Source organism: Mastacembelus armatus, chromosome 14, assembly GCF_900324485.2.
Source record: "Mastacembelus armatus chromosome 14, fMasArm1.2, whole genome shotgun sequence".
Lineage (NCBI taxonomy): Eukaryota > Metazoa > Chordata > Actinopteri > Synbranchiformes > Mastacembelidae > Mastacembelus > Mastacembelus armatus.
Genome location: NC_046646.1, coordinates 6,546,479 through 6,565,085, shown reverse-complemented (window position 1 = coordinate 6,565,085; position 18,607 = coordinate 6,546,479). Strand labels below are relative to the sequence as shown.

The following is an 18,607-nucleotide window of genomic DNA, read 5'->3' as shown; positions in this document are numbered from 1 at the left end:
TGGAGGACGAGTAAGAAAGTGCAAGCATAAAGCAAGATTTGTTCTTTGGGCTACACCAAATTCATTTTTGACATGTGGTAACCTTTTTCTTTGAATAACTTGGATATGTGAGGATGTGAACAGCGATGGCCAATTTCATAGTAATGTGCTGTATCAAAATACATTTCTCCTCTTTGTTCCAGGCTCGGTATCAGAGAGAGATAATGGTTGTAGGTTGAGCCCTGGGCTGTACAGAAGCACAGGCGCTGTCGAGGAGATACCTAATTTCTGAACTGGAGCACAGTAAATTTATCAGGACTTCTCTGTGTGGTGTATTCAGAAGCCAGGGCTGTCGTAGCTGCTGCGGCTGTAGTAGCTGTGATGACTGTGGGAGCGACTCCTGCTGTGGCTCCAGCTCCGGCTGCGGCTCCGACTCCAGCTCCGGCTCCGGCTCCGGCTCCTGCTGTGGCTGCGGCTGTGAGTTCTGCTGCGGCTGTAGCTGCTGTAGCTGCGGCTACGGCTTCGGCTGGACCGGGACGGGCTGCTGTCATAGCTGGAGGAGGAAGGACTGGGCCGGTAGTACGGGATTGGTCGCTTGCGAGCACTGGGGAGATGAGAGAAGGGGAGGATGGTGTGTTACTAGTTACATCGGACAAAAATAACAGTGTAACTAACATGATATACATCTGATGCTGATATAAAACACATTAAAACAACATTTAGTTGGTTGACAAAAATCAGTGTTAGGCTACAGAAGTGGTAGACTTATGATCAGTACAGGATCTGAAAGAGAGCAGCTATGTAGGTTAAAAAAGCTGCTCAAACACACACACACACACACACACTGATTAAGTACGCACAGCAGAAAATGCATGTTGTTAGTTTAAGCTCAAGCTAAGACTGCCTTGTTAATAGCCACCCTGGAAGTGCTTCCTGGAAGGTAATTAGCTGTTAGCTCCCAAAAGAACCTCTTCTTCTCAGTGGAGGCCAACACCCAGAAAAATCAACAGTCAACAGTGCAGGGAGAGATAAACACTATCAAGGTATTCATGCCTCAACAAGGTAATGCTTCACCTTGTCATTACAGCTGCACTGTAGATAACTCTGCCTTAGCTTTTCTCTTCTGTATCTGCCATGGGAATCCACAGCGAGTGCAACAAGGGGTATCCACTTAAACAAACCTTGATAGGATTTTAATCTCCTTATCCCTGTGTTACAACATTAGTACAGAACCTCAGTGGGGGAGCAGCATTAGAGATGGTGTGAGTTTCTTTGTATAAATGTGAGATGACGAAGCTGTAAGCGGACAGAGAAACACAGGAGGAGACCAGGTTTACTCAAGGGAGTTCTCATGGATTGCTGTTCAGCCGAGCTTCAGGAGTCAGACCAGTAGGGTCCTGCTGCACAGCAACTGTTACCAGGGTAACTAGCCTGCAGCATCTCAGTTCTGCAGCATCCCGTTGTCTTGGCATCTGGTCCTTTAGGACTGGAGTGAAAGATGACAAGGCACACACATTTCACCCATATCTATTTATATTTGTATGAGAAGGTACAGAGGTGACACTGGGGGCCATGTTTTATTGTGTGTTGTGTGAGTTTTTCACTTTATGTTTGAATAACTTCTGCACCTAAAAATGATGCTGCAAAAAGCCTCAAGGCTTCTGTGGGAAAAGATAATGGATCAAATGTAAAACAAGAAGCTGGTTCACTGTAACTATATTTTCAAGACATGTTCACTTTAATTCAAATGCTTTCTTCAAAAGAGGAAGAAACAAGTATAGAGGAGATTTTAAATACTTATGAAGTAATTCCTTGAATAATTTGAAACAGAACAATGACCCTTACCGATACATCAGTAAATCAGTAAGTACAGAAATTGAGCAGATAGAGGCACATTCAATACATATCCTCTTCACCATTTCAAACATACTTCTTTAAGTATGAAAATATAATATATAATATATAACAAGTGCCCTTTTAATGTCATAAAATTTAGGATCTGTTTAAATGTCATCACACATATAAATAATTCAAATTTGTTTTATTTTTATAAAACAGACTTTTCTATGTCTTTTGTAAAAGTCTGATTAATCGATTAATGGAAAAGTGATTTGATTAATCGATTATTAAAATAGTTTGTTGCAACACTAAATAAAATAACAGAGTTCCAACAGTTTCACCTAAAATGGAAAGGTCATGAACTTCATGAGGACAGCTATTATGTCTGGGCTGTTGTACAGGTGTAGCTAATGAAACGTTTTGTGAGTGTGTAAAAGAAGGACAATCATTCACTTTTTGCATTTGGTCCAAAAACCTCATCGACTTCATCGCGTCCTTTTCTCATGTAAACACCACATTCATTTGTACCGGATGTTTTTCATTTTTCCTTTACAAAAAGGGATTTAATGCTTCTGTGCAATCATGGTCCAGTATGTCATGTTTAAGAGCTATCAATTCCTGACATGTGAAAATAAAATTTAAAAGACAAACTGTCTCAATGGAGCCTATAATTGTTTTGTAGTAAATAAAGTTATGGATTTTCAAATTGCAGATTAAAAAAAGCAGGAAATGTTATCATTGTGGACAGGTGTGTTACCTGGTGATCCTGCGAGCCTCCATGAAGCTGGGTGAATCTCTTCTCCTCTTTCGAATGGGTGAGTAGCTGCGTGAGCGGCGGCGAGCTCGGCTGTCGGTGTCAGAGCGGTTAGGGCTGTCCCTCTCTCTGCACGATTGTGACAGCAACAACAAATCAGAATAAAACAGAAATGAGGAAGGAAGTATGGTGCTCAGATCCGATAGAAAAAGTATAACTAGCACCATGTAAAAATACTGATACAAGTAAAAATTTGCTTTCAAAAATTTATTCAAGTAAATGAGTATCAGCATTAAAATCTACCTAAATTACCAAAAGCAAAAGTACCCATTATTCAGAATGACCCACTTCACATATGATATTATTGAATATATTCTGACAGTAAAGGTTTATTATTATTATTGTGCATTTTGTTTTATTAATCTGATTCTGAAATGTAAGCTGTAACTAAAGATAAATGTAATGGAGTAAAAAGTACAATATTTGTCTCTGAAATGTAGTGAAGTCAATGTATGAAGTAGTGGAAAATGGAAATACTGAAGTAAAGTACAGCAAAAGTACTTTAGGCATAGTACTTGAGTAAACAGACAGGTACTTTCCACCTCTGCAGGACCGTACCCTGAGAGAATAGCATTAGAGACTGAGGCTTCACCTGGAGTTGTTCTGTCTGTTGTGTGGGGATTTGGGCTTGCTGGGGCCTCTATCTCTGGATGCAGAGGGCGAGGACGAACGACCGCTGCTCCAGGAGCTGCTGCGCTGTCGGAGGTTGGCTTTGTTCCGTGACTCCTCCTTCTTCCTTCCCGACCCATGTGAGTGTCGTCCTGGAGATACCGATTGGCTCCCGTGGTGTGCCTGACCCCTGCTGGAGCGGTGGTGACGCTTGGAAGAGTGGCCGCCTTTGGTCCTAGGGTCATTGGTGGTAAAACACAGTCAGGGTTAGTTACACAGCCTTGGGGAGTCCTAGAGAGAGAGACAAATAGTGGGCTTACTTCCTCTGGCGACGAGAGTTCCTGCCTCTGTGAGCGTGGTTGTGCTGGGAGTGGGCTGAGTCGCTGCTATGAGCAGGGGAGTGGGAGCTCTTATTTTGGCCTCGCTGGCTGCCTCTCCTCCCAGACATCTGGGTTATGGAGCTCCCTACAGCTGTGTTCCTGGTCTCCACACTCGCAGCTTCTCCTGCTGCGTACATCTGTCCTGTTTGGCTCCTGCTGGGGGCGCTGTGGAGCTTGTGCTCTCTCAGCAGAGTGGACTGGATGCTCGCAGAGTTAGCGGTCAGCAAATGGAGCTTCTGCAGAGAAACGATGACCAACAAAAGAAAAAACACAAAAAAAAAAAAAAAGAAAAAGGATAAAAAAGAGCATTAGAGTGTTCTCAGGTTGGTGATTGAGAGCTACGGTGTACTTGCCAAAAGAAGGTAAACATCTTAAAGAAAAAGATCTAGGTTTCTCCATATGGCTTATAGATAGTCCTCTATGGTGCAGCGCATGCAATACTTGGCATGCAAAACCATAATGAGTTGAAGAAATCATAATCGCAAAAACAAACAAAAAAACTAGGAAGAGGAGGAAGAGAGGGAAAAAATAAAAGAAAACTGTGAACCAAATAAGTTTAAGAGCAGAGGCAGAGAGTACAGAGCTACAGATTTTGTAGAGTGGAAAAAGAGGACTTCTTCAGTTATTTTAGTAATGGTTTAAAAAAAATGAAACAAAACAGAAACAACTTGACGAAACATCACAGAAATGGAAGGAACAAAATAAAGATCACAATTATTGAATCAATCGAATCAGAAAACAAATCGTCTGCTACTCAATTTTCTCTTTCTGGATTATTTTTTTCCTGAAGACAATTGCTGAGATGTGAACAGCGACCCATTTTCTTTGTTTTTTTATGGTTACTCTTGTTTTAACTCCCTTCTGGTTAACATCCACTTACCAATAAAGTGGTATTCCCTCCTTTAGTAGGTAAGGTATGAAGAAAAGGGAAAAGTGGGGCAACATAAGTGCATCATTAGATTCACAAAATGCAAGAGAAAAAGACACAAAACCCTTCCCTGGCAGTGACTCATGAGACAATGCATGGAAATCAATGGAAAAGAACTCAAAAGAGGAACACCACAATGTGCAGGGAATCCCTCACACAGAGAGTAAATCCTCTGGGCCCAGTCACCTTCCTAAACATCAGAGAACAACTGGCTGGCGAGAGTTAAAGGTATTTTCTTTATCGCTTTTCTCTCCGTGTAGTATCTGCCACAGGGAAGGTGTTATTTTACTGTGTGACACGTTACAGGATAACTACCTTAAATTATACTGGTTACAATCAGTGCTTGTGCTCATGGACTCCTTCATACAGAAAAACTTACTGTAACTTACTGTTACAAAAGCAAATGTTTCTGTTGCCGTAGTTTCAGGAATTGTTTGCTACTTGACGACAGAAAGTGTTATCAGAGGTTATTACTTACTTGTGTTCGACCACATTTCATGGCAATCAAAGGTTATTCTTTGGGGAATTGACCAATGTAAAACCCCCCAAACCATTTGATTACAGGAAGATCAGTGAAAGATTCAACAATAAGAATGAATGGATCCTGTGGGATTTTCAAATGAAAAGCTACTTTCAGTGTCATGATTGGACTCAATTACCTTGAAGTTTTCAAAATTGCCACTGTATTAAAATGATAAGGCTGACAATTTTCTGCAGTTTACTAATTGTCAATAAGTCCTCCCAAAAGACCAAAACCAACAGTCATTTAATCCTACAATGATAGACAGCATGGTGATAATTTATTCCTCTGTGCCACGGAGCTCCATTATTGTTCAGAACTGTTAATGCGCTACATGAGCCTCTGCTGTTACTAGTTAATCCTACTACCTGTACCACACGATGACTCCTGATGACTTTGGTGCTGCCTTGAATGAGACTCTGGCATCACCATTTTTGTTTGTTGCTCTTTGTGAATTGTCTCAACAGTCACCTCTCATGGATGTCCTCCTTAGGATGAACTGTAACCACAGGTCAGGTCAAAATCTAAATTCAGTTAATGACCAAATTCCTGCCAAACTGAAAACATTCCCATCACCCTTAGCTGTACTTTGCGTTTAATAATAATCAGTAAATGCTAACATGTTAGCATTGCTATTATGGGCGTGTCAGTATCCTGACATTAGCATTTAGCCCTTCAGCAGGACTGGACCTACTGTAAGCAGAAAGCCACTCTCATGGCTGCTACACACCTATGAGCTTTTTTCTAATGCTCCATTTTCTGTAGGAAACAGATTTGTGCCACAGACAGGACAGGGAAGCTAGATGAAGTACTGACAGAAATGTTGTTTTAGGTCTTTGCAAGAGATTTGTTGATAGTAAAGAATAACAGAGCAATGCCAGCCTTATCCTTCAAAAGTGTGTATGGTAGATAGGGAGATAAAATATACTCAGAAACATCCTTTTTTAAGCAACAAAAATAGAAACTGGATGCATGGTTCAGTAGGAGCTTAGGGACTGAAACTTCTGATGCAGGTAATAAAGAGAGGGTAAATCTCCAAATGGTGTTTTGTATGAAACCAAAGCTGGCTCTTCCACATGCATTATCATGTCTGAACTGCTTCGTAATCTCAGATACAGCAAAAGCACCGATTGATCCTTGCAGAGAGAAGAGCCGTTCACCAGTAGTGAGAAGACAACTAAGCGGTATAATAAGAAAACACACAACCACTGGTGCTCATGACAGTTGTTAGAAACAGTTGTGGAAATCAAAATCATAAGACGAATGTACTAGTTCACCAACAAACAAAGAGATGCTGGACAAACAGGAATGCATTCTACCAAAAGAAAGTAAACAAAAAATGGAAAGAAATGAACCTGGAAGATAGCGTGGGATATTGGACTTCAGAATGAAGTTAAGGAGGAAAGAGAAAAACCAGAGCTCTACGTAATCCAATCTTTTAAGAGTCAAATCATAATTGATAAAGTCAAATTAATTTAATCAAAGACCACTGGTAAACAACAGAGAGTGAGAGATAGAGAGAGAGAGAGAGATAGAAAGAGAGAAACATTGACGTCACTCAGGCTAGGGTGCTTGTCACATTCTCATCTGCATAAAGATCACGTGCGTAGGCAAAGCATTACCTACCTTCCATTTCAATCAGTGACACGTATGCAATATCAACAAAAAAAGGAAAGAAAGAAAAAAGAAAAAAGGAGAAAGGAATGTTCTCCGCAGCGAAATGGGAAAAAGACAATGACCTCTTTTAGTATCAAAGCTGCATATTTAGTCCAGAGACTAAGGAGAAATAAACAAAAGTAAAAATAAAGAAAAAAAGAAAAAGTAAAAGAAAAGAGAGGGAGGAAAGTAAAAAATCCAGATGGATTTCAAAATCAAACTAAAATTAGAAACCAAGGATGAAGCTATAAACTAGATGATTTGCTTTGTCTTTTTCGCTTGTACAAATGCAACCATATTTGTATCAGAACGGGAGGGGAGGGTGGTGGGAGGGGTGGGATACAGGTAAGCGGATAGAGTTAACTGTCATATTAGTGGACATCCATGTAGCGTAGAGAAGCTGAAGAGGGCAGGGGGGCATGCAGAGCTGGCAGATGTGAAAGATAAAATGCCAGGACACCAAGATTGAGACGTGAGTCACACAGGACACAGATGAACAGGTGGGAGAAGGGGTTAGCAGAGTGTTGGAGGGACAGTCACTGCTAAGATGGAAAACTAAGAGTTTGGGAACATTTGAAAGGGACCCCAGTCACATTTTGGCCTGAGTCATCTTCATCAGCAGCACTTCTCTACTCTGTACTTTTAGGAAGTCAGCCCTACTTTCTTTCTTTCCAGGCCATCTTTTTTTTAAAATCTTTTTTAACTTACAAACACAGGAACGGTGAGGCTGTTAGGGTGAAGAGGGAGCTTACATTTAAAATGGCTTGGGTCCCTTTAAAATAACAACCAAGTTAATAAATGTGTGAGTCTTCCTAGTTATTTTCATGTGCATATATGTGTGTGTTTGAGGTGTGTGAATGCATCTATTAATAATGAGCAACAGCACGACTAACCCCGTTTGGGACTGTCTCAACAACTGCGTGGGGGACTGCCGTACACACTTCCCTCAGATAAACCTAGAGAAGCATCGGTGTGCTGCTCTTTATCAGAGATGGGAAAGTTCAACAGACCTTCATTTTCCAACCCAGATGGTCAGTCCTCATCCACCTTGGAGTGCTACTACACGGCCCAAGTGGTGTGTGTTTCAACTCTTTGCTTTTTCTTATGCAAATTTCATTGTGTGGTTCTTTGTCCATGTTTGTCTCCTATGTTGATACGCTGCCCATCCTCCTCCCCCGGCTGCCACTTAGATGATTGCGATTGGAGGAGTGCCTCGTCTCACACTCCAACAGGGGACTTAAAATTTCATCACCAGCATGCACTGAAGTACTATGATTGGAATCAGCTGCAATTTTATGCGAGCAGCTCACCACATAGCCACACTTACTGACTTGTCTGTGATTTTAGCTGCCTGTGGACTTGCTGGAGAAACTGCATACCGCTTTTCACAGAAATTTGATGTTAGGATCACTAGGCAGTAGGGGTATTTGCTTTGATTGTGTGTTTCTTCAAGTAGTTAAATGCTGAGTAGTTCATTTAGATGATGTTTTCTTCAGCAATTCTTTTTTTGTTTAAGATGTTTTTTATACTATTTCTTCTGAAATATCAGAAACTTACCAGACAAACAATAACTTAAATTGCTATTTCTATTTCTTTTCCCTAGACAGCTGTTTATACACCTTCTTGAAGTACTTGGAGAACTTTTTAAAGCATCTGGTAGATCTCATCTTTTCCAAGTACGTTTTTGAGTACAGCATCCTTTTTGCCTCATCCTGAAAGCACCAAGTCATAATACAGTCGTTACTGTCTGAGAGCAGTGAACACCCACTGCAGCTATGTTGGTGAGCACTGCATTTTTAGTGGGTATAGTTTTCAATATAATAAATATCTGCTCAACATTTCTGCCTTTTATAAAGCGCAGTTTCCCAAAGCATCCAGGACCGTCCCCTCCGCAGTGGATGAGACTGTCCCAACCGGGGCGAGAGGACAACTACAGGAACACAAACTGAGATGACAGAGAACCAGCGTTGCATTACAGAACATTTGCTAAAACCACACAACTGCTGCAGTAAAGTCAGAATTCAGTTAGATCCAGGTCTGTCACACATAACCATCATCCTGTGCAAAGATTTCAGTCTGAGGATTATTAGAAACTATTTTAGATTTTGGTGGAGATTAACAAGAGTTACATTAAAAAGGTGCTGCTTAAAAAACATGAGCGAATTAAATGCTCCCTGTATGCTACATCTCATCTGAATGGCTCAAAAGTACATGATCCATCAGACCTCCCTTGCCATTCTCCATTGGCCTGAACAGACAGAGCAGAAAGAAAAAGTCAGGGACAGAAGATTTACTGCCACCTAGGGGCAACATGCACATCGACATGGTAAAGTAAAGCAGTAGACAGGAGCATGTGTTTAACCCCTGGTGCTTTGGCAAGAGCTGCTTGATGCCTGCAGAAGAAAAGGTTCTACTGTATCACTGAGCAGAGCATGTGTTTGGGAAGAAAGACAACTGCATTGACAAGAAGAAACTATTACACATACCCAGTTAACCTACTTGGTCCAGTTCCAAAGCATTTGAGTGCTTTTTATATAAACGAGACAAAAAGATTTGGGCATTTATTCATGGGTAAATACCACTTAAATTGATTTTAAAAAACAGAACAAAAAAAACAAGTAATGAATGAAATAAGCAGAGAGAGAGAGAGAGAGATCAGAACCCACAGATACATGCAAATTGAAGTAAAAAAACAGGACATCAGTTCTCTGAAGGGAGTGTTTACAGGAGCTTGCAGCCCATTCAGGTGCAGAGGAAGATTGTTTCTGAGTGACACATTTGGTTTTATTCCAACATAATGGCATCCTGCTGTAGCTCTAATGATCCATTTACAGTATGGAGGAGCAGTTGTTTTCATAATGGCAGAAAGTCATTTAAAAATCATCACAGGCAGTGACTTTTAGTTAATCTGAGATCTGTGTTATTATGACTTTAGGAGCCTATTGTGGACAGTATTGTCTGATGTGATACATTATATGGATTCAGTTGTAGCACAATAGTAGTTTTAGGACACTTCACTTCTGTGGAAGACTTAAAAAGCTGAAATAAAATAATAAAGAAATAAGTCAAGTAAAGTATGCTTTATTTGCACCCCTAGTTTGTCACACCTGAATAAAAAAATAAAAGTTAAAAGTTATTTATTTTAGTTATTTTTGTGATCGACAGTCAGCAGCTTTGAAAATGCATTTTCTTTTGCTACACGCTAAATCTGTGTCAAAATTCCAAACATTGACATGTTCTTTGTCATTTCAATCATAAATTAAAATATATTTTCACATTCATGATGTTCATTTAATAGAATATTACTATTTTTATCCACCTCAAAGCAAGTGAAGTGAGTGACAGCAGGAGTCCGACTGACTTTGCTTGCTGTTGTGCCGTTTTCAGGGCATTTTTCATTTACTCTGTGGGCGTCTATATGTAATTACTGCATGTAGATTTGGTCTCAGATCAGTGATTCTTAAGGACTGGCTGCAGCACACTCCCTTGGCCTATTTGTTTGTTTTCTTTTTATTTAGGCATTTAAAATCTTCCATATGCCCTGACAGAAACAGCTGATACCTGGAATGGTGAGCTGCTCCATGTTCAGAGCCGTATTTCGTTAAGATTCTTTAGGCATCCCTGGATCAAGACTTTCCAAATAATCGGATTAGTCAGATCAAGGAGGAATCCCAGCTTGTTATCACTTTAAAGCACCATCAGACGTCTGATCGCAACTGTGGCAACATTGGCTAATAAAAACTTTATCTACATTACACACATTTTCTTTAACATTTTTTACAGACATGGCTCTGCAGGAACAAATACTTAAAGCTGCCATATCTGTCCCTAGCTCAAGGGTTTTTTTTTTTTTTTTTTTTTTAACTTTTTCAACTTTTTCCTGTTTCTACTTACAGGAACCCACTCAGAAGAAACAACAAATCTTTTTCTCATTTGTTTGGAAACAGTATCTCGGTGCGGTTCATATTTCCATCCAAGGTGTGGTATGCTAATGTTGTGCTCTGACTCAGAGGATGTGGGCTGAACATAAACACTAGAACCTTTCTTGTCTTTGCTCCCTCCCTCTGTTACCGGCAAACAACAAGAATAAACAAAAAAACAAGATGGCAGAGGAGTCGGAGGGAGCCAGAAACAAAGCAGCAGGAGCAGCAAGTTTTACACAGGACAAGGGTGTTTTTTTACACGTCAGAAATAATGATACTAATAATAAAAACTATCCTTGGAATAACTGATGAAAGAATGACAAAGAAATCTTTCAGTATCAAAGGAAATGAGAGTTTATGTCAACCAACAGAAGAGCAAGATAAAACTCATAACGACTGTAGTAGATACCGTTCGAGGGCTGGGAGGAGTGTGGGGGTGTGGGAGCAAAATAGAGGAGATTACATACATCGTGCCCTTTCTCGCCCTCCGCGTGGTTGAGTCTGCCGGCCTTGCCATTGCGGCTCCGGGTTTGGTCCCCGTTGTGCCATGCGGTGGGACTGTTGTGGCCTGGGGAGAGTGAGGTGCTGGACGCCTTTGGTCCGTCTGTCTTGTGCTTGGAGTTCAGTCTAGAAGAGCAGAGCCACACACAAAATGTTCATGGTGCCATACAAAACATCAGCTGTGACTCATTTATGAAAGTGCCAAAAGTGTAACTGTGAATTTCAGTGGAAGATAAAAATACTCTCAAATCTGAAAAAAGGCTATTTTTCAGATTTCTTCAAGTGAAGACCATCCTCTCTGAAGCTGCTTAAGAGTAGATCCCACCAGGTTTGGAGCAGACTTCAGTGCAGTAACAGGTTAAAACACACTGTCTGAAACCTGGTTTGCAGTGACTATAAAATACCACTTTTCATGAACATGAATGTTAGTCTTATTCTCCACTCTCAGCAAACAACTGTCTTGGTCCTTAAAAACAACTACTTTCATTATCGATCTTTCTAATGTCCAGTGTGATGTTTTCAATGGTCTTGTCTTATCTGACCAACAGTCCAGAGGGATGGTGGAACCACAGGACATGTTGTGAGTGATGCTAAAAAATGACTCAAATAATAAATTATCAAAAATAGTTGAAGATAAATTTTTTCCTGACCATTGATTTAGCTCTACTTCAGTGCTTTTTAAGTGGAAATCCTAGGGGCATAGAATCATTTGTTAAGCTGTATCATGGAACAAAACTGCAGAATATGCCATAAAAATATAAGTCACTGTTGTTTTTTAAAGAGAAAAACAATACCTAGCACAAGAGAGCAGAAGTCTAACCTGCTCATTTATGTTTTTTTTTTTGCTATAAATAGTTAAAAAAAAAAAAAGACATGAAAACTAATGAGAAACCAGTATATTTAAGTTGACATGAACACACACTATATTTGATGTCTTAAATGGAAAAACAGGATCTTGATGTTCTGAGCTGTCTGAAATGACTAACAGTGGGACCAGCAGTGAGTACTGCTTAATCAAACTCTGTATAAGTGCAGCGTGAGATATCACATTCTTTTAATGGGGGCTATTATAAGACAAGCTGAGGAGCCCCAGTTGCATCCTAATCTTTCCCTGAGGAAATGAGACAGAGACTGACAGTCACCAGAGCACCCGCTTGACACTCAGCAAAGCAATATAAATGTGTGACAAAACAACACATATATGTGAATGTGTGCGTCTGTGTTAGTGTGAGGGCATGTGTGCGCTGAAGAGTCTACCTGGCGGGAGATTTGGAGGTGCTCCGAGTGGAGGACAGAGAGGCGCTACGGGAGCTACAGCAGCTGCCTTGACGTTGTGAACTTCTACTTGGGGTCTCACTGTGGGACCTGATGAATGACAACAAATGGACAAACACACGCCACACACATACGAACACACATACGTACGTATACATACAGTACACAAAGCCATGTGTATGTATGCATATATAACGGGGAAACACACATTACTCAGTAAGCTCCGTAGTCAATCTCCAGATATGTAAAACAGCTTATGCACTGCCTAACACTTTCATACATATTGTGATTGACACCCTGAAGACAGGGTACAATGTATGGCAGGAAAACTGCTGAGCTCACACATAATGCATCGCAGCTGCACTCGGTGCTTTCCACTGATTAACTTTCTCTGTGAGTCTGAGCCGGAGATAATGAGTGTAAGACTCCAATCTAAATTTATGAGGGACTGAATGTGATTCCAATTGTACCATTGTTGAGGACTGAGACTATTATTCGCTGTTTGTTTTACTTTGCGCACAAGACAAACTATACTTAAAACTATTCTTACACACCCATACTGTATGTACACAAATTCTACTGAGAGTGAACCTGAACGTTTTAAACTACAGCAGGTGTTTACTGTAGGGTGTCCTGTAATTGCTGTTAAACTGCTGCTTCTGTGTGCCTCACCTTTTTTTCTTTTTATTCTTGTCTTTGTGTTTGTTCTTTGGGCTGCCCGACCTGAAATAAATGTCATATGTAAGAGAAGCTGTGTACAGTAAAGCAATGGAAACATGCATTTCCTCTGTAAAAACACAACTCACTGTACTGCTCACCCACATGGACTGCATTGTCTTTTGAACAAATAGTAACCAATAGGAAGAAATGACAATGACACAGACCTTACATAAGGAAAACAATCTGCAGCATATTGCTTTCATGCACAGTGTCCTATAAAGGCCTTTAACAGTGGTGAGCTACACTGTCTTGTTTTCTTCTTTCATACACACCTGTATCTCCTCTTTTTCCTGGAGCCAGATGCAGATCTACAAAAACAGAAACACCACAATTGTTATAATGATGATATTGTCACAGCTGGCTCACATGATACTGACCTGACCAGTTAAAAAGGACCAGGGGCCTGTTCCAATAATCAGGCTTATTGAGTAATCAGGATTAGTTTTTTATGTTTACCTCTCACCCAGAACAGGTATTTTTACATCAGCCCATGTTCCAGATTTGAGATGGTTCTGGGAATTACTAAACCTGCTTCTTGGAATAAATTCTAGGACATCAGCGGTAGTATTTTGGACAAGTGCTGTAGGCCAAATACAAAATCTAATCTGTGCTGTCATTGGTCTGTTTATCACTTTCTTTATATTCTCTTCTTTTCTCATTTTCAAACTCACTCCAAAGAATTTGGAGACTACAAACAGCTGCTAAGGGGGTGGAAGCTGATCTCCAGTTTGCAGCAGTGGTTTTACAGATAATAGCTCATACTTTGGATGAGGTCATTCGGGCTCAAAGGTTTGTGTGCATTTGGTGACAAATAGGCTTCTACAGGTGACTGCTAACATCACTGTAAAAATAGCAAACACAGACACCAACACACAAAGCACTATAAGGCAACAGCTACCAATCGCAAGGTTAGTCTAGTCACAGAATCTGAGCATGTTAAAGTCACTGTGAAAGTCTGAAGGATCATACACTTTCATGTGCCAGCTCCTGAATTTCTGCACTTTTTTCTAGAGGCCAAAGCAGGAATGGACTCTAATGAACTCTGTGAATCTGTGGCAGCTTCCCTTGAACCACATACTGAGTGTAGCGACGAAAGAGGCTGGCCAATCCTCCGTGCTCGACTAACACATCACCTCTGTATCACTTTCACCCTCACTGCAGTTTCCATGGTGATTATTCAGTGCAGTCTGTGAGAGCTGTTGCTATTTTGCTGAAGAGCCCTATATGTCCCCTGCTGTTTTACACACCTACAGCATGCAGCACAGAGTAGGAGGGAGTGGCAGCACAAAGTGTGTTGATTCACTGGAAGGGAAGTAATAAAGCTGTCACAGTACTGTGTGTGGCACATATGTGATTGAGAGCTGTGGCTCCAGTAGCAGCCCCTGTTTCCCCACTGGAGGAAATCCGCTGGGGCCTGCTGTATCCGAGATGATATTCTGGAGAGCTCATTAATCTTTGCTACACTGATAAACTGGTCACAGCTAAATCTCTCACCCCACCTTCTACCACAAGGACATGGACAGTATATATGTGAGGCAGATACACAGCCAAATTATTATATTAAAGTGAGCTGTGTATTACAAACAAGCAGTGGTATTGAATTTAGGCAGGACGATATTGCTGTAATCTCCCTCTCCCCTCCTGAAGTGCACCTTAAAAAAAGAGCGGCACCAAAGGAGGCTGCGTCTGGGGTGGAACAATGCATGTTGCCCCCCACTGCCTCACCTATACATTATTCATATATCAATAGTACCTGCAATGCAGAGCAGCTTTTGTGGGAGGCTGGGGGGACGAGGGGGGACATGGATGAGCGTGGATGGATGAGAGGTGGGAAACAAGAGTGGGGCGGTGCAGTGAAGCTCAGCAGTTCCATGAGGGGCTCATTTTTCTTGTGTTGGGTGCCCCATACAGGCTGGGTTATTAGAGCAACATATTTAGCCTCACTCCCATCCCCTGAGTCAGGCGAAGAATGAGAGAAATTGGAGTAGGAGGGCACTCTACAATCGCTTATTGTCGTTATGATATCCCAAGGCACTGCACAAGTATCTGCTGATGAGCTCTTGCTCTTTTCATCTGTCTTCCTCCCTTATATCTCTTTTCTTATTGAATTTTCAATTCTATTTTGCTTCGTAGTTTCCTTTCTTTCCTTCATTCTTTCCTTCTGCTCCTTTTGTTTTTTTCCATTTTGTCTTTCATCCCTTCATTTCTTCTCTTATTCTTCCATCCCTCGTTTTTCTTTCCATCTTTCTTCCATTTCCTTCTTCATTTCTTTAATTTTCTTTTTCCTGTATTGCCCCTTCATTACCCCCTTTCCTACATTACTTATTCCCTTCCCATTTTGCTCTACCTTCTCTCCTCTACTTTTTCCTTCCTATGCAGTAATAGTTTAACTACTGCACTAAGAGGCAAACAAATACAAGAGACAAATGTAAGCAAAATAGAAAAAGATTATAAAATATTATTCCCAGTAACTGAGGGCAATATCTTTTTTATGCTCCCCTCATTGTACAACAATTTATTGTTTCCGATGAGTAAAACATGAAATGTGTAACTACATCTCACTGCTGAAAAACCCTTGAAAAGTCAGTGTCTTCCTTGTCAGGACACTGATGATGCTCATGCACTGTCCATACACACACACACTTACCTGTCTCGCTTGTGTTTCTTCCCACTCTTTTTCTTCTTCTCTCTGCGTGTGGGTGAGGAGCTGCCAAACCTATTGATAGAAAGTATGGGAAAACATGCAAGCCGTGACTACAAAATGAGCCTCAGAGGCTAATTCTGGATCTTTTAACTCATCGTCATGTTACATTACGTTTTACCTTGAAGGAGATCATTGTGTCATTGCAATAGTTATTCAGTAGTTACTAGTTACTCACTAAGACTTGCTTTGTCCCCGCCTCTATTCATCCATTCTTCCTGCTCTTTAGCAACAATGTACTTTTTTCCCTTTACACACACTCTTTCAGTCTCACTCCCTCTCCTCCATTTGCTGACCTTGTAAAAAGAAAATGGCAGACCAGACTATGTCTTGCTCTTCGCTCTCTATAGATTCCCACCATCCCCACAACTGCAGTATCTAATGGCTCATTCGCAGTTTTCACACCAAAATAATTGGAATTCCATTTCAAAAGACCACTGTGTAATTATTGTGTCAATGAGGCTAGAAAAAAAAGAAAAGGGGAAAAATCGAACCACTCAGCAGTGGAAACCACTTTCACTCACCGACTCCTTCGGCGGCCAGATTTTTTCTTCTTCCTTTTCTTTGGACGGGGTGATGGAGAGCTGCTTGATTTCCTCTTCACTCTGAATTGGCCACAGAAATGGGGAATGAGATTGAGTGAGAAAGGCAGAAATAATTTACAAGTGCTTGTTATTACAATCACTGTCAGAAATAATACCTTTCTGATTATAGTTATTTGTTGCTGTGCCAATAATAAGGCAGTAAGTGTCTATTTTCTTATTTCCTCAATTAATTCCATCATAACACACAATATGCACACAGTTGGTTTGACTTGGCTGTTTGATCATTCTGGAAGATGTAGTTCGTGCTGATGTTGAACTGTACTGCATTATATAGAGAGGTGTTGTGTTATTTAGCCTAAATGGGGTGGACAAAAAAAACCCAAGGATTTATTTGAGGCCAGTTCTATTAGACTGTATTGGTTTTAGCTATGTGCATCTAATATACTGACAATTGACTGGATGTAAACAAGAAATTGCTTTGAGGGAATTAGACCTATAATTATTTACAAAATGATATATTCAAAAATGTACATGAATCAACCTGTCCATTATCTATACCCCCTTATTCCTATTTAAGGTCACAAGTATCTGCTGGAGCCTATTCTAAATGACTATGAATTACTGTATAATATAAACAAGTTGGGGATTTATCTCTAGGCAAATGCTGCTGCTGCTAGACTGAAAGAGCATTTTTATTTTGAGATCAGTTTTATGTTTATGGATGTCATAGAAAACACCCAGAGGCCATGTGAAGGAGGTAATAGATGGGTGATTTAATTCACCACTTGAGGGGTGAGAGCTAATCAGCGCTTCATAATTATGCAATGTGTGTGTGTGTGTGTGTGTGTGTAAACATCTGTTTTACCTGTGGCAATCGTGGTCATAGTCACCATCTTCATATCTGACCAATTCCTCTTCATACTCGTCATGTTGATAGTGCAGGTGGTTGACCCTAAAAACAAAAAAGTGCAGAATCATAAATATGGAGCATCTGTGTGCGTGTGTGTGTGTTAGAGGGTATTGCAAGTAAGAAGTCTGCACATTTCTTAGTTGATAAATAGAAGAAATAGAGATGATCAAAATATTTTCTTGTCTAATGTCTTTACATAATTCATACCAGTGTCTTCAATAGATGTCCAGATATTCAACTGGACAGGTGAGAATGCTGATATGTTGGTGGTGCAAGACAAAAGGTCAGGGGATCAAAATTGACAAGATTCATGCTGTGAGGATCACAAATGTCTGTACATTGTTTCATGGCAATCCAATAAACAGCTGCTGACATATTTCAGCCTGGACCAGACTGGTGGACCAGGGAGTTGACTGAATGACTTTGTCACCCCTAGAGCAAGGCAAATAAAATTTGATCCCATATTGCAGAATGCTTCTTTACTTTCCTATCTGGCCACAACGACAACAAAAAAATCAACCATATGAAAACTTGAGGTGCACACACTGAACTTCTGCATGTCAGTACTGCAGTTCAGTACTGACATTAGTAATCTTCCCTCACTTCGACAGTGAGAATATCATTTGTCACACTCACAGCTCAGCTTGTGGAATTCATATCTTCCCACTCATTTCTCACGTAGTGCTTTTTTTTTTTTTTTACAGGCTGATGGCAGCAGCCTCCTCCCTAGTTCTCCTTCCCCCATACCCCCTGACTTCTACCAGGTCTCCCTTTCTTCAGACCTCTGTGTGGGCTAAAGAAATGGCTAAAAATCACACTGCACTGATTGTTTTGTCTCATGCCATACCATCTCTCTGACCTTGTCACATCTTGCCATTGTTACACAACCAGCAGGTAGTGTTTTTTTGTAGCATATGACATATGGAATTAAAGTGATGATGACAGAGTAATAATGACTAACCATGTAAAATTAGTTGTATATAGATGAAAACAGGCAGGAGTAATGAGATGACATTGGCAAAGTGACACGTGAAAATAAGTTATTAAAAAGAAGCACAGCAAATACACACACTGTATGTCACACTATTAGAGTGAATTTTACAACAGATCAAGTAGAGGGGGTGGTGTGGAAAATGACAAAATAAATGGTAAACAGTATCTGGAAGGAGTGTGGAGCGGATAAGAACAGGACTCAGGCCTGGTGGTTTGTTAGCAGAAGATGAAGCAACAGAGCCCTTAATTGGCTGAGCACCACTGGGCACAGTAGGATGCCAAGTACCAGCAAAATAACCCGACTTTGCAATAAT

At 40.6% G+C, this 18,607-nt stretch overlaps 1 protein-coding gene across 1 annotated transcript in view; it reads right to left on the bottom strand.

The window, feature by feature from the left end:
* Positions 1–315: 315 nt before the first annotated feature.
* Positions 316–18,607, bottom strand: part of srrm3 (serine/arginine repetitive matrix 3) — a 65,083-nt gene continuing 46,791 nt past the window's right edge. Inside the window, 13 exon segments of the mRNA XM_026328753.1 lie at positions 316–583; positions 2,576–2,701; positions 3,225–3,476; positions 3,562–3,857; positions 4,502–4,521; positions 6,696–6,777; positions 11,116–11,275; positions 12,407–12,514; positions 13,097–13,147; positions 13,417–13,452; positions 15,792–15,860; positions 16,370–16,448; positions 17,245–17,342. Coding sequence (XP_026184538.1) covers positions 316–583; positions 2,576–2,701; positions 3,225–3,476; positions 3,562–3,857; positions 4,502–4,521; positions 6,696–6,777; positions 11,116–11,275; positions 12,407–12,514; positions 13,097–13,147; positions 13,417–13,452; positions 15,792–15,860; positions 16,370–16,448; positions 17,245–17,342 — 1,645 coding nt within the window.